The sequence below is a fragment of the Lacerta agilis genome, chromosome 5 (genome assembly GCF_009819535.1).
Source record: "Lacerta agilis isolate rLacAgi1 chromosome 5, rLacAgi1.pri, whole genome shotgun sequence".
In the NCBI taxonomy this organism is placed as follows: domain Eukaryota; kingdom Metazoa; phylum Chordata; class Lepidosauria; order Squamata; family Lacertidae; genus Lacerta; species Lacerta agilis.
In genome coordinates this window covers 48496414-48512244 of record NC_046316.1, presented here as the reverse complement: position 1 = coordinate 48512244, position 15831 = coordinate 48496414, and the positions used below count along the sequence as shown (strand labels likewise).

Here is a 15831-nt window from a genome sequence, read left to right as displayed (position 1 = left end):
AAAGCCACATAATGAATCAGATTTACTATTCGGATTTACTAATATGCAATTTCATCAAGTCTGATGAAACCAGTATCTGTTATAAAAACTTTACCCAATATTGTTGCAGTACCATGGTAGGAGTGGACTTCACAACTGGCTAGTAGAAAATTTGGCTGACAAAAAATCCAGTTACATTTTGTGGATCCTGCTTTTTAGTTGACAGCAACATCTATTTATGTTAGTAGTGCAAGCTCAACCTATACATTTGTGATTCCACAATGAGTACTGCAAGTGAACTCATATTTTCTCATTACTGTAAGCCAGAGCTTTCCAAACTTTACATGTTGGTGACACACTTTTTAGACATGCATCATTTCGTGACATGGTAATTCAGTTTCAATAGCAAACCGGAGGTTAAACTAACTCCTTTCCAGCCCTGGGAGGCATGCGGGGAGCGAATGTGCAACACACCTACACACTGCAGTCGACACACTAATGTGTTGTGACACACAAATCGAAAGGCTCTGCTCTAAGTCACTCTCATGTATGTATGCATGAGCTGCAAGCCAATACGTAGCCTATTCTGGAAGTTAATTCAGTGAAAGAACAACATTAACACATCTTGGTTTTCATTCTTCTTCCTTATCCCCAACAATAATATAATACATATTGGCTTGGGTCGCACATCACATTTAACTACTGTTTAAAACAACCTATGGTGTAATGCAGGTGTGAGGAACAGAATCCAAGTTGCATACCATATCCACTTTTGAGAGGTGGGCAGAACTGCCCACCCATCAGTCACCAGATGGTACATTTGTTGTTGTTCAATCGTTCAGTCGTGTCTGACTCTCCGTGACCCCATGGACCAGAGCACGCCAGGCACGCCTATCCTTCACTGCCTCTCGCAGTTTGGCCAAACTCATGTTAGTAGCTTCGAGAACACTGTCCAACCATCTCATCCTCTGTCGTCCCCTTCTCCTTGTGCCCTCCATCTTTCCCAACATCTTTCCCAACATCTTTCCATCTGGTACATGACATCAGGTACATGACATCAGGCAATTCAACTTCAAATGCAGAATTGGAAGCACATTTTTTATTTAAAAATCTGAATTGAAGCAGGGATTCCTACTGAAAGCAGGGCTTGCAGTCTGCCTGCAATTTAAATTTAGAGCCAACTAATAAGACCCACTTTCTGCAGGGATCAGCTTAACTTCAGTGCCAATTTACAAGCCACTACATGCAGTCTGTGCTTGCCAAGGAACAATTGAAAGTACAATTGCAATATGTCAGGTAAGCAGCACACGAACATAGCTGGGGAAGTGGAGAGAACAGCCTCACCGGCCATTTCAGGACCCTTGATGGGTGTGATTTGGCCCATGAGTAGGAGGTTCTCCATCCTGGGCTTAATATGAATGAACAGTGATACGAACCAACATAGTTTGTTTTATGCTATGGTTTAATGTGACATGCAAACTGGCCAATTGCATTGTGAACAGCAACATTAAGTATACAAAAAGAAGAAGACTTACCTTGTGTGTGTTTCATTAATATAGATGACATTTCGAAGGCCCAAAGAAGGGATACTAGCATTAAAAAGCTTGTCCTGAAAGTTAACAGAGAAAAATGTCTTCCATTTCCAGTCATGGCTTCATAAGGACCACAGAGTTTCTATATTATGGTAAAGGTAAAGGTAAAGGGACCCCTGACCATTAGGTCCAGTCGCGGACGACTCTGGGGTTGCGACGCTCATCTCGCTTTACTGGCCAAGGGAGCTGGCAAACATTTTCCGGGTCATGTGGCCAATATGACTAAGCCACTTCTGGCAAACCAGAGCACCGCACAGAAACGCTGTTTACCTTCCCACCGGAGTGGTACCTGTTTATCTACTTGCACTTTGACGTGCTTTCAAACTGCTAGGTTAGCAGGAGCAGGGACCGAGCAACAGAAGCTCACCCCATTGCAGGGATTCGAACCGCCGACCATCTGATCGGCAAGCCCAAGGCTCAGTGGTTTAGACCACAACGCCACCTGCGTCCTATATATTATGGTGCCTTTCTTTAAAACAAGGACACAAAACACCAAAACACCAAACCAACTGTGACAAGGTAGAATCTGAATTGAAACAATTAGATGCCAGCTACTGTGAATGTTACTACATGGAAAGTGTGTTTCAATTAGTTACCAATATAATCTAATTTACCCGGCTTTGAGGAGTGCATACGTAGCAACAGCGCCCCACAAAGGGCCGATTCCGGCCAAGTAGGGTCTCTTTCCATTTCAGAGTGGCTGATCGGAAGACAGTAGGCCTAGAATTGCACTCTCCCTAGAAAACAGTAAAATACAGTAAGTGAAGATAGCACATTAAAGTCCATACACTCTTTCCTATATATGAAACAGAGCATGCCAAACCCTTAAAAGACACACTGGCTTCAACAGAGATTCCTGCGCAAGCATAATCCTCTTGCTGAAACAGATCAGACTCTAAGTCTTGACCTAGCCAAAGTTTATTACCCAATTACATGACTAAAGGTTAATCTTTTAATAACAAGATGTGATCCAAGGCCAAAACCTCCGTGCCTATAAAATCCCAAAATTCTAACCACTGTGCAAGATGTATATATACACTTGTAAAATGCCAAATGCCCTAACATGTTACAACCATATTGCACTTTATTAAATAAGCTCCATTTGCACAGCATTGCATGATGACAAAACAAAAAGTATAAGATTAAAAGTGAATTGTAAAAATCGAAGATTGCTGTTAATTTTGTGCTTAAATATTCCATTTACAATGGTACCTCTGGTTACGTACTTAATTCATTCTGGGGGTCTGTTCTTAACCTGAAACTGTTCTTAACCTGAAGCACCACTTTAGCTAATAGGATCTCCTGCTGCTGCTGTGCTGCCAGAGCACAATTTCTGTTCTTAACCTGAAGCAAAGTTCTTAACCTGAAGCGTTATTTCTAGGTTAGCGGAGTCTGTAACCTGAAGCATATGTAACCCGAGGTACCACTGTACTATATGTATCAATTTATCTTCCTGACGCTTGCTTGGGTGTTGTTGTTTTTTGTTAAGATCGCATGTAGGATTTGCAGGGGAGAAGTTACCACATATGGTAAGTTTTAAAAAAACATATAGTGTGATGGGAAAATGCATAAAAACAAACAAGCGCTGCAATCCTATGTATACTTGCTTGGGAGTCCCATGACAATCCCACAGGCTAATTTCTGAGTACACATGCCTAGGACTGGCCTCTAAATACAGCAAGAATTACAAGTAATAGGGGAACACAAAAAGACTAGATCTAAATTGAAGAGGTTAGAGCAGACACAAAAGTCAGAAAGCCAAATTAAAGGTAAAGCTTAACCAGAAAAAGTAATCATTCTGCACCTTCATTAGTAGCATTTGACTAATATTCACCCAGATTCATTAAAATAAGCAAAGTGAAGACCCTCTAACAATCCTAGTCGTTTCTTAGATTTTCTTACTATGATTTCACCAGGGACAGTTTGCAACACTAAACAAACTTTTAGCTCATCTTTCCAGCCTTCTCTTTTATTGCTGTGACCATGTCCCCACATCTCTGAGTTTCAGGTTCAAGCTTATCCTCACCCATCAATATTACATAGTAGGTATTTTTCCTACACTACAATTCTCATCATCTCCTTCATTTCATTAGTATCTTTATGCTCCACCCAGACATATCTGTTCACTACTCCTCATGCCCGTTTCAAGTCCAGAGTGTGCATTTTCAGATTTTTTAAAATCTGCATTAGATCGCCCAGAAATCCCCCCATATCTATTACAGTACATCTTATTTAGACCACAAAGTCATTAGTCATGGTGTAAACCCACCTCTTTATGTATTATTTTAAACTCTTGATTTTCCCCGTTTCATATTTAACAGTTACAAATAGAGAATCTTTTACGTTTCAAGCAGAGATTATCACCACAGAAGAGATTATCACCAGTAGAAAAATTTACTACCCTTCCTCATAAATGTACTGAGATGCATTCCTAATTTTCTGAAATAAGCAGAAGTGTAAGCCGATTTTCTTAACGCTGGGAGAATAATTCTACACTTAAGCAACAAGGTGCTTATGGAAAAACTGAAAGCTATATCTTACATACCCATTCTTCATTGGAGTGTTTACATCTAGTCACAGTGCATTCTGCCAAGGAAGAAGAATAGGAAACATCTATTGCTCCAAGTGACAAAGCAGCGTCATCCATGACACAGAACTTATATTCAATATCATGAGCTAGAAAAGAAAAGAGTCAGAGTTAAAGAAAACAACTATGTGGCAAGCCTGAGAAATCTTTCTTATAAGTGACAAAGTATGTTCCTCTTTCCAAAGACCACTTGCTTCTCTTTTTCCCCTGAAGCTACAATCCCATGTACACACTCTGGTATTCACTTCCAAGTAAATATGTTCACCATGAGGCTTTGTGGTTGAGATATAAACTTGTTCCCTTTCAGTAGCCCCATCTCATTTTGGAAGTCACATTTGGTCTTCACATCTGCTCCATTCACATATGAAGAGGGGAGTGCAAATTACTACAAGAGAAGTGAACATGAGTGAGAAGAGCTGAAAACCCACACCCTTCTCTAACCTGCATCCCCACTGCCATATCCCACACTTTGGAACCCCCTGCCTATTGGCATCAGGTGAGCGCCTTCACTTTTTGTCACTTGCTAAAAACATTTTTCTTCAGGCAAGTCTATCCAGACATGTGGGACGCGGGTGGCGCTGTGGTCTAAACCACTGAGCCTAGGGCTTGCCGATCAGAAGGTTGGTGGTTTGAATCCCCACGACGGGGTGAGCTCTTGTTGCTCAGTCCCAGCTCCTGCCAACCCAGCAGTTCGAAAGCACACCAAAAAGTGCAAGTAGATAAATAGGTACTGCTCCGGTGGGAAGGTAAACAGAGTTTCAGTGCGGTGCTCTGGTTACGCCAGAAGCGCCTTGGTCATGCTGGCCACATGACCCGGAATAACTATCTGCAGACAAACGCTGGCTCCCTCGGCCAGTAAAGTGAGATGAGCGCCACAACCCCAGAGTCGTCCATGACTGGACCTAATGGTCAGGGGTCCCTTGACCTTTACCTAGCCAGCTGCATGTACAAACTGTCATGTGTTGTTAATATGATTTCAGCTTATCGCTGATTATAATTTTAATGTTTTAAAAACCTGTTTTTAACAAGGGGGTTACTTATCATTTTGTTGTTTCATTCTTTTTTTCAAACTGCTTTGATGTTTCATTACAAACAAGTGGTATATAAATGTCGAGATAAAACTAAATAACAATTGCCATAAAAACTAGAATATGAAGAGATAATCCCAAGACTTCAGTACTCAAGAAGCATGCCATTTTAGTATGCCAACACTGACACTGCATTTATATTCTTAAACATTCACAATGCAATATATTATTCTGCAAAAAGCAAACTAGTGAACATGTTGATTCCCATGATCCAAGGGTGTATAATTTCAAACTTTATTTTCAATTCCTTTCCTAATGATCCCTAGCATCGAACTTTCCTTTTTCACAGCTACCGCACACTGTTAATTAGTATGGGGAAAGGTGTGCTGGAACTCACCAACAGCAATTATCATCATCATTAGGAACATGAGTCTTCTTGGCCAATGAAAAAGAGAACTAAGGCCATTTCCAGGCTCACCTGGAACTAAGTCACACTGAAACCATTAGGACTTATTCCCAAGTAAACAAGGATAGGGACTGAGTGCACATTAATTTAGAAAGGGAAATTCAGATGATCTCTAGAGAAACAAAAGGTTCCACTTTCAGACCCTGCTCTTTGAGTAGCTTATAAATTATGGACAGTTAAAACCAGGTACTTTAGCCTAATTTGAAGCAGCAGCATGTAAGGATACACAGCAGGGTCAAAAGCTCTGCTATAAATAAAGCACAACTGCCAGACGGTAGTATCAGGTGTTGAATATCTCTGAGTAGCAGAAGGCTACTGCCAAGGGATTTCATTCAAGCTATGTAATCACCAGGGGAACAGCACCCATCTAAGCCAAGTTGGCAAGATGGTTGGAAGGACTTTCACACAGGGTTAGTTAAGTACACCAGTGACGGACAACTGCAGGGTCAAAAGAAAAGGGGAGAAGGAGAAGCAGCCCATATTAAAAAGGAAATTGGCTTTCCTTCCAGCATCTACTCTGAACTCAAGTCCAAATGCACTAAGCTGGTTCTCACAGCTGAAAGAACGCCTTTCATCCACTTTTTGTTTCCGTCCACTTTTATGCTTGGGACAAAAGGCACCAATATAAAAATGCAGAGATGCATTGGTGCAAATGGGCCTCAAGCTGCTAGGCTTTTGCAAGAACCACTCTCCCCACCACCCCACCACCCACACTTCGCTAGTAACAAAAGCAACATACATATTTTTGCTAGAAGCCCATTACTCATAACTTTTGAACATTCTAAAGAGTTCAGCTATGACTACAGAGGACACATTTTACGATGGCACTACCATGCTCATTTCTAGTACTCTTGCTTTCCTTCCTCCCCCAGCTCTTAGGCTGGCCAGAAAGAGGTCCATCTCCATATTCCAACCCCCACCTCCCGGTGCTGAATCACTGGGCGCAGCTCATCCGCACATGGGCCCATGCATGCATGCATGCATGCTGCTGCTGCCTCTCACCCTTGCCCACCTGTTCCTTATTTCAAGGCACTGCCCTTTCCTTGAGCGCAGGGCTCCTTTTCTTCCAAGTTCAAAAGCAATGCAATTCGTTATGTTCCTTGCTGTGCTGTCACCGGCTTGGGGCGCGCAGCGCAGAAGTGACAGGAGGCGATGCTGCCTCGTTGCCCTTCTCTTGCCCCGAGCCACAAGCCGCCAAAACCGCGACCTCCTCGCCCGACACACACCCCGGCAAGCATCCCAGGCTCGCCTTACCCAGCAGCGCCCCTTCAACACGTTGCCTTCAACCCGCTGCTTCCAGGCTTAGAGCCGCCCGCCGGGACACCTTCGGCAGCCGCGCCGTCTGCGGGGGGGGGGGGCGTCCTTGCCAGTGGCGGCGGCGGCGGCACTGGGGGCTGCCTAATCGGGCCGCGGGCGCAGGCTTGCCGGCAATCGCTCTGGCGGACTGCCCGGCTGGACTGGCTGCCTTGCTAAAGCGGCACCGGCAGGGGAGGGCGGACGCTGACGCGACTTCCGGAGCGCCCGTTGCCATGGCGCTGGGGACACGCCGACCCGCCTCTGCCGGGCCGGGCTCGCGGGGAGGCAGCAGAGGCGCCTGGCTCATCGTGGAAGCTTTGGGGGAATCGTGCCCTGCTGTTTTTAGAAGGGGGCGGGGGCGGGATCAGCAGCTGCTGGGGGTGAGGAGATCAAGCAGGAAAGAGGGAATCGCAGAGTTGGAAGGATCCCAAGGTTAATCTAGTCCAGTGTTTCCCAACCTTTATCCGACCGTGGCCCCTTTCCGACTTTGTTTCCTTCCTGTGCCCCCCAAATAAGTAAAAATCAATACAAATCATTCTGAGGTTCTGCCCTCCTAACAAAAACCTACCCCCTAACAAAAATCCTGGCTACTGGTGGGTATCACTCTTACTCGCTTGCGATTGGTCAAGCAGGTAGCCTGTCCTCAGGATTTTTTCAGTTTAAAAAAATGTTGTCCCCCCCCCTTTCGTTCTTACTTTCCTCTGGTCTACTAGCCTCATGTTATGCCCCCCCCCCAATTTCACGATTTTCACCTGTGTCCCCCTTGGAATATCCTGGGGGCACCGCAGGGAGCCATATGCCCCCACCCTTGGGAAACACTGATCTAGTCCAACCCCCTGCAATGGAGGAATAACAATCCCTCCTCCATCCCCTGCCTGCAAGAAAGATGGGGATGTGAAATGGGGGCGAGTATCTCCCCCCCCCCCTAGCTTTGAAGTCTGCAACTACCTACCCTGCAGGCTCACTCCTCTGAGCTCTGCATCACAAGCGGAGTGTAGCACAGAGTCTGCTGGGTCATGCCATGGCCCCATGCTAGACTGCATCCTGTTCTCACAGTGGGCCAACCAGATGCCTGTAGGAAGCCCGCAGACAGGACCCGGGCACAAAAGCACTCTTCCCCACCTTCTGGTTTACAGACACTGGTATTCAGAAGCATTGTTGCGTCCTTGTTTTAGCACCCTTTCTGGGCACTGTGATAAGGAAGTGATGCTTACAGATGAATACAAACAACAGCCGCTGCCTAGTAACTCTCCCTCTCTGGGCAGTGCTTATGGGGATGCAAAGAGCAGCTGCTCAACTTTTCAGTCATCTACACTCTCCCTCTAGGTGGTAGGGATTCGAGAGGAGGAAGAGGCAGAATCAGTGGCTAACTCTTCAAGAAGCAGCATGCCCTCCTTGCTTGCTTGCTTCCTCACTCTGGATAGGCCTGTTGGCCCCAATGCTTCCTGCAGAATCAGCCAAAGCTGGAGGAAAGTCAAGCAGGCAAAGAGAGGGTGTGAGCAGTAGGAGCCATGAACTATGCTCTGCCTCAGCACCAGATTTAGGGTGGTGTGAGTGGTTCCCCTGCACAGGGTGCCAAGCCAAAGAGACACAAAATTCAGATGATCCATAACTGAGAAGATCCATTTGAGGGTGCACAGGGTGCCATATTCCAAAGGGTTACCAAAGTCCTCTTTTGTCTGCTCTCCACAGTCAGAGGCAGCAATGTTTCTAATACCAATTTCTGGAAGCCACAGAACGGGAGAATACTCTTGCCCTCAAGTCCTACTTGCAGGTTTCACATAGACATCTGGCTGGCCACTGTGAGAATGGGATGTTGGACTAGGGGAGCAATTGGCCTGATCCAGCAACCTGTTCTTGTGGACAGCTATCACTTTGCTCAGAGAAAGAAATGCCGAGCAATTGTGTGGAGACAGCAGCTGCTCTAATGGCCTACTGACAACAGTCTGGGTTACCAACACCTACCAGGCTCCCACTGCCCTTGCCAGCATTGTTTCCAGCTACTAGCCACCACCGCTATAATTCCCATGCATTACAACCACTTCATGTGTCTTGGCAGTTTTGTGATCAAATCTGCCAGCATCTCTTATTTCTTCTAAAAGGAGCTACAGAATGACACTGATTTGTCATTGTGTTAAGTGTCAGCCTGCTTTACTCAAGACACACTTTTCTACGTGTCTAGCATATCCATGCAGGAAAACAACATGCAGACCATGGCTAGCCAATGTTGTTGGACTACAGCTCCCATCGTCATCCCTGACCATAGGGCATGATGGGTGGGACTGATGGGAATTGTAGTCCAACAACTTCTGGAGAGCACCATGTGGGGTATCTCCAAGATGGGCCATCATCTCATGAGACATCATATACATTTTTCCATGCTTTTTCATATATAAAAGCAATGGGATCCAAAGGGAAATGATCATATGCAAGATAGCCTTTATTATGAGTGTCAGAGGAATGTTACTGCGGAGGATGCAATATGTGTTTGTGCAGATAGTGTTGTTTCTTATAACAAATTCTACTGGGGAGTTACCCAAGCACAAATTGCACATTGAGTTAGCTACATTATCTTTTTCTTCATTTTTTTTCACACATTTATCAGCAAAGTTACTGAGCAAACAACATAAAACCGTGCCCTTGGGGGAAAAAATCTCAGGAGCAAAGTGATCCAGCTCCCTAAAAATAATATGTGTGCCTAAAAATCATAGGACCAGTACTTAAATATTTGAGTATTTAATATTTAAGTAAGCATGTTCAGGATATCCCCCCCAGATCTGCCTTGTTTTAAGGAATCATCTTACACATAAAACGTTATTAAAATGCAATATGAAGATAATGATAACATTTACAATTACATTTTACTGGCATAATAATTACAGTTTAAATGCTGAGCAAAATTTCAACTCAATATATTCAGCTGCCAAATGCCTATACTATTTCAATTATGTTTTTCATCAGTTTCTAAATGAAACTTTGCCAAATGGCACCTGTAACGGTGATCCAACTCTGGGTATCCCAGACCTGGGGGGAGGGGGCAGGGGGGGTTGTTTAATTTTTATAGAACTGTATGCACAAATAACAAGTAAACCATGCTGTGGTTTCATGTTTACATAAATGCTGGGTTAATGCTGCACCAGTAATGCATGATTAGGACAAATCCCCTATTGTACAAAAGCAAGGACAGTCACTCATTTGAAGAGATGTCAAAGGATCGCATTCTGTTAGAAGATGGCCTAGATTTGATTCAAGTCAGGTTTAAAGATAAAGGACCATAGGAAGGGGTAGCAGTGACCTTGAAGTTGCCTATCAACAGTGAACACCTGGACAATAGCAAAGTACAGTACATAGATCACTTGGCCACAGTCTATGAAATTCTATTGACATTTACTTGTAAATTTGCATCTCTGCATATAAATTTGCACACAAACATTTTGGGCAAATCCGCACCCTCTTTTTTCCTCTTTGGCAGTATTAAAGCATCCACTCTTTCTGTAACTGAAACAACAATATATTCTCCCTGTTTACCACTGGGTCTCTTTTCTGCTCTGTAAAGCACGTTGCTGGCACTATATAAGTGACAAATAATTAAAGGCGGGGACATGATAAGTTATCCTGCCATCGTTAAGAATCATGAATGTAAGTTAAAACCAATGCTTTTATTTCCCTGATGTCCCTGTGTGTGCACATGTGAACACACTAACCAACTATATTTTAATGGGCAGTAGCTTTTCATTTGGGAGGACTGGATTAGACAGCAGATTTTGATAACAATGCCAGTTAAGGATATTAAAATGTTCTTTTCTGTATAATATGCTACATTCAGCAATGTTCTAGTCTGTGAATTAATTTTTAATGTTTTCCTCTCTGGGGCGGCGACGTTCTTGTTATTGTTTTCCTTTTTGGCAGCTTTATTCTTGGGAGAATAAATTTCCTTTGAAGTGAATGGTTGCCAGCAATGGTGTACTTACAAAAGATGAAATCCATTAAAAGCTTTGGACAAGAAATCCCTTGGTGTATGTAAAAAGGTCTCCATTTTGTATTCAGAGCATGTGTGTGTGCGCGCGCGCACGCGTGTGCAATGTTGCTATGGAGTTGAGGAAATGAGAATAGTTTTAGAATGTGCCTAAAGGCATTGGATTCTAGGACTGCATGATTTCTTTAAAAAAGAAAAATCAGACAACATAGTCTTTTGATGCCACTTAAAGCTGTATTCTGTTTTTATTGAAGTGATTTAGATTTTTCACATTAGCCTTGGTAGAAGCTATCTTAAAGAATGTCATTTCTCCCTTCACCTGTCTTTTAAATTGAATATGTTTTCAGTGTTCAGTTGGTATATTTTGAATTTTGTAGAAAAATTGCAATGTTTTCTGTGGTCATGCGGTGGCCATGTGTTTGCGTGGTGACAGGCTATATATAAGAGCTAATGTAAGCATAAAATTCCAACTGATCTGTCTCTTGCAAATAAATGATTGCACCTAAAATCTGCCACCTACTCTGTTTCTAGCTATTTCCATGTAACTACTTTCACAAGAAAAAACAAAGACACATTTACAGAAGAATACTGTATGTTTGTTTGTTTGTTTAAAAAAAGAAAGTTAAAAGAAACTTTTAAGCTAAAGCACTGTTCAGAAACCAAAAACCCTACAGAGAAGGCAAGTGAAGGAAGGAGTCAAATCCACAAAGGATCTTTTGTTTCCTATTACCAAGTTTGCCCTCCCAAGAATACAAACAATCCGGTCTGTTTGGCAGTAGAAAGCTCCAATAGCAATATTATTGCACTTTGTATATATTATATTAGGGACATTTGCAGATTTAGAAAGCTAGTCTATTGCCTGATAAGGCTTCATGACAGTAATAGTTCAGCTATCTGTTGTAACCTCTTAGATAAATTATTTTCTTTCTACTTGAAAACAAATAGAACATTTATGAAGCCCATATTCATTTGTCATGGTTTAGAGGTGGAAGAAGTCCAAACATTATCTCAGCTCAATAATGATGGGAACAGAGAGCTCATTGAGGTTATGTTCTAAATGCTTTTATTTGCTTCTTATTTTGCATTAGTACAAAAGGGTTTCAATATTACTGGGTTTTCGGATTTAACAGCTATTCAAACTTGCAATCACAGCACTGTCTGCCTGTTAATTCATTACTACTGAAGCACATTTACAAAGTCCAGGATTGCAGACTTCTCCATAGTTACTGCTGCGAGGTGGTTGCTTGGAATATAGCAGGATTGGTAGGAGATGGGGTCTGCGTCACCCATCTGAGCTTTTCCAATATGCTGATCTTCCTTTTTTTAAAAATGATGTTTTCTGACTGACAGAAACACTTGAAAAAACCCAAATGTTTTTCAATACAAGCCCAGAAGAGATCCAAGCATCGCTAATTCCAAGTCAAACTCAGAAGTATGCATGGCATTTTGGATTTCCACATGCCGAAACTCAACTTTGTTGACAGATGAAACTTCATGGCATAGCCTACATAGATAGTTGGAATTGTGGAGAGCTCATTCCAAGCAACAGGGAAGTAATCAAACACACCTTCTAATTACTTCCTGGTTCCAGTCAATGATACAAAGACTGCAATTTCCCAGCTCTGGATTGTGACCAAGATACAGTCATGGATTTGGAATCAGAGTACACAAAGCCCTAAAGAAACTTAAGCCTTATCTGGGACAAGAGCTTTCTTTTAATTTTTAAAAAATATATTTCTATGCTACTCTTCCTGGTAAATTGGGCAAATGGTGGGTCTCATTACTGAAGGACACCCCACCCCAATTGAATAGTGAATCATCAGAACCTCAGACCATGCAATGGCAAGCCTGGTTTCTGCAAAGAGTATCCAAAATCGTACAGTGACCCATGCCATCACACCCAAGTTGGAAACAAGTCCATCAAGAGAAGATAGAATGCCATGATAATGCTAAATCCAAACCAAGCCAGGACTTGAGGTTGTTATGGTTACTGTCAAACTCATGAAACCACTGAAGCTTTCCATTCTAGATACTAGATGTTGGAGGGATTTTGGATGGGCTAGATACTGTATGGCCTTCTGCCCATTCCCCGCCCAGCTGTAATCACGGGGAGAACCCAAATACAGCCACACAAATGGGAGATGGGCAGAAGCAACCAGTAGCAGCATCCCCAGCAGGGCATTTCAGGGTAGGGCTGGGCTGGGCTAGGATGTGATTGCAGAGACCCTGAATTGGGTCGCTTAGCTGTGCCAGCATGGGAGCTAGCTCAGTAAGACGACATTATTCCCTGTCCTACCTTCTGTCTGGGGTGGCACAAATAGCACCGTTGGAGCTGCACAGAGTAGCTGGGGCAACCCAGTCAGATGGGTGTGGTACAAGTAATAAATTAGTAGTAGTAGTAGTAGTAGTAGTAGTAGTAGTAGTGGCTACAAGCCCTGCCACTGCCAGCCATGCATCTGGATTGGTAATGATCAGCAAATCCTGCAGTCTCATGCATGGATGATATATGAAATGTGTTGATGCATTATTTGTATTTTTTAAAATGGCAACATAGAGACCACCATTCAGGGAATGGGGACCATTGCATCGAGGGAAGGGAACAAACCACCGCCAACAGTCTGCCATGCCATGCCACACAATTGCCACTTGCGAAACTTCTGTTCGCTTAGGAAATCTGAGTGAGGGCATCTGCTGTTGGCTGTCTTTCCACTTTGTCTTCCCCCCTAACAGCACTTCTCACAGCTGCCACCGTGCTGTAGAAATTGAGGGGCACACATAAATAAGGAAGCAGGCAAAAGCAACAGTAATGTTGGGAAACAAACACTCAGGTTTGTAACCACAGTGGTACAGCTAGAGCTGGACCTTGCGGCTGATGCCCAGGACCCAACAATCCAGGGGCTCCCTAGATGACCATTTGGAGAACAACAGATAATTGTGGAGGTCTGGGGGTATAGCATGGCAAACAGGCCCTGCATCAGCCCCTGTGCTGGCATGCATATCCCAGGGTCCTTACGATCCTTTTTTCAAAAACACATTTTATACTCATGGATTGGTCTGCCAGACATGTACATGGTTACAGATGTTCATTTTATTATTTTTATTTTGAAAATATATTATCCTCTTCCCAGTGCTATTGTTCTAGAAAAAGAGTTGCCAGAACTCACCATAAACATTCTCTTATAATGACAATGGTACCCACCTGAAAGGTGCCAGAACTGAGTTCCAGTGAGTTCTAGCAGAAAAAAGCCCTGCGTACACACGTAATATATTCTTTGTAACCACCTGAACTAACTAAAATTGCTTTTACACCCTTTCCTTGCCACTGCTACATCATTGATATAGCCTTATGCAGCCAATATTTTCACAGACAGTATTGAGTTGAGCTTTATTTTCTATATATTTTCGCTTTTCTGTCGCACACAACATTGATGGTGCTTCTCTAAACCAGGCAATAGAATGCATGTGATTATCTCCATGACACTTGGAAGGATTCAGGCACTGATTTCATAGCACTCAATTAATTGCTTTTAATGCTTGTTCAGGCACAGATTTAAATGACACTGGAGGGAACAATCAAATTGATTAAGCCTTTGAATCTGCTAAGCTTCTTGAATACATTACTACAGTCATTTTCAATTTAGCAAAGGAAAAAAAGAAAATATCTTGGCATTGTTTGGATCTTAACAGCGCAGGCAGCTCAAATGTAGATATCTAATTATTAGCTACACTTTCTAATCATTTTTCTGTCCCTTCAAATTTACTAAATTGCATTACCCCATGCTGACTGTTTCATATTCACAGTGTTAGACTGGATCCCAGTTCAACCTTAAATTCAGATTCTCATTTTAGATACTGTTAAATTATGTCTCTGAGTCTTTGTTTACAAGAATATGCCTTGTGTTTCATTTCAAGTTACAGAAACCAACCCTAAAACATTTTATATCTTGTGTCATATAGGAATTCTAATGGAAAGCATAATTCTTCTTAGCAAATTCAGAACAAAAAGAAGGCAGGTATAACATCATTAAATGTTGTGATTTAATATGAAATCTATGGTTTTCCCAATCATAACTATCATTAAATATGTTTGGTATATGTGTAGGTCAATTTACTTGAATTTCAAAAAGATAAATTTATTTTAAATGGCCATGTCTGTTAGAAAAAAGCTAAAGGGTACAATTAGGTTGGTAAATATCTTTTAAAAGGTGTTTGAAATAAACAACAATTTATTTAATAAATCTAAAGTTCTGTCTGAGAATGAAGAACCCATAAAATAAAGACTCTGACTAGTGCATTCCATGTCTACCCAAAAGAAAGCTGTGTTGCTTTCAATGGGACTTATTCCTAGGTAAGCATATATAGCAGAATCAGGATCCTCAGGCCTGGAGGTCAAGTCTGCCAAGCCTCTCCATCTACTCTTCCCAGGTCTTGCCCCAACATCGGCCACACGTTGCTGCTACTCAATGGCCCTGCTCCATCATCTCCTTGAGTGCTTTCACATTTCCGGAATGTATCACTGAACTGTAGTAATGCCTCTTGCTTACTTGGATGGATGGCAGATGGAAATATATTTGTGTGTGGAAACCTCTGGCTTTTGTGTGGCTGGAATGCAGCCTCCTGTACAAAGGTAAAAATCACTCCTGTTGCTCCACCCACTTCCGCCTCTGGCTCTGCTCATCACAGGCAGGAAGCCCTTGGCAAGTTGTTCATGAGGAGAAGTGGTCTCCAAGCTGAAAAAAAGGTTCCCCAGCCTTGGTGTATAGGTTCACAATCTAAGTGCTTCCTTCCTCAGAAACAACAACAACAACAACAACAAAATGAAAATATATCCTTTTCGAAAGGTAAGAGCTACTAAAAAGGGAGGGAAAAGGAGTGCAAAGCAAACCCTACTTTGTTCAATTTCATGA

The 15831-nt window shown here is 42.7% G+C and overlaps 1 protein-coding gene across 5 annotated transcripts in view; it reads right to left on the bottom strand.

Annotated features, from left to right (window-relative positions):
• Positions 1-6988, bottom strand: part of GPAM (glycerol-3-phosphate acyltransferase, mitochondrial) — a 32997-nt gene extending 26009 nt beyond the window's left edge. For 4 of the 5 annotated variants that reach the window (XM_033149690.1, XM_033149693.1, XM_033149694.1 and 1 more), the window contains exons 1-4: positions 6908-6988; positions 4117-4247; positions 2186-2308; positions 1515-1588 (exon numbers count right to left, since the gene is read on the bottom strand). In XM_033149690.1, coding sequence (XP_033005581.1) covers positions 1515-1588; positions 2186-2308; positions 4117-4218 — 299 coding nt within the window. In that variant the 5' untranslated portion in view covers positions 4219-4247; positions 6908-6988. Of the gene's footprint in view, positions 1-1514; positions 1589-2185; positions 2309-4116; positions 4248-6456; positions 6476-6907 lie in introns of those variants that run through there. The other variant, XM_033149691.1, reaches the window with a different exon arrangement.
• Positions 6989-15831: the final 8843 nt, after the last annotated feature.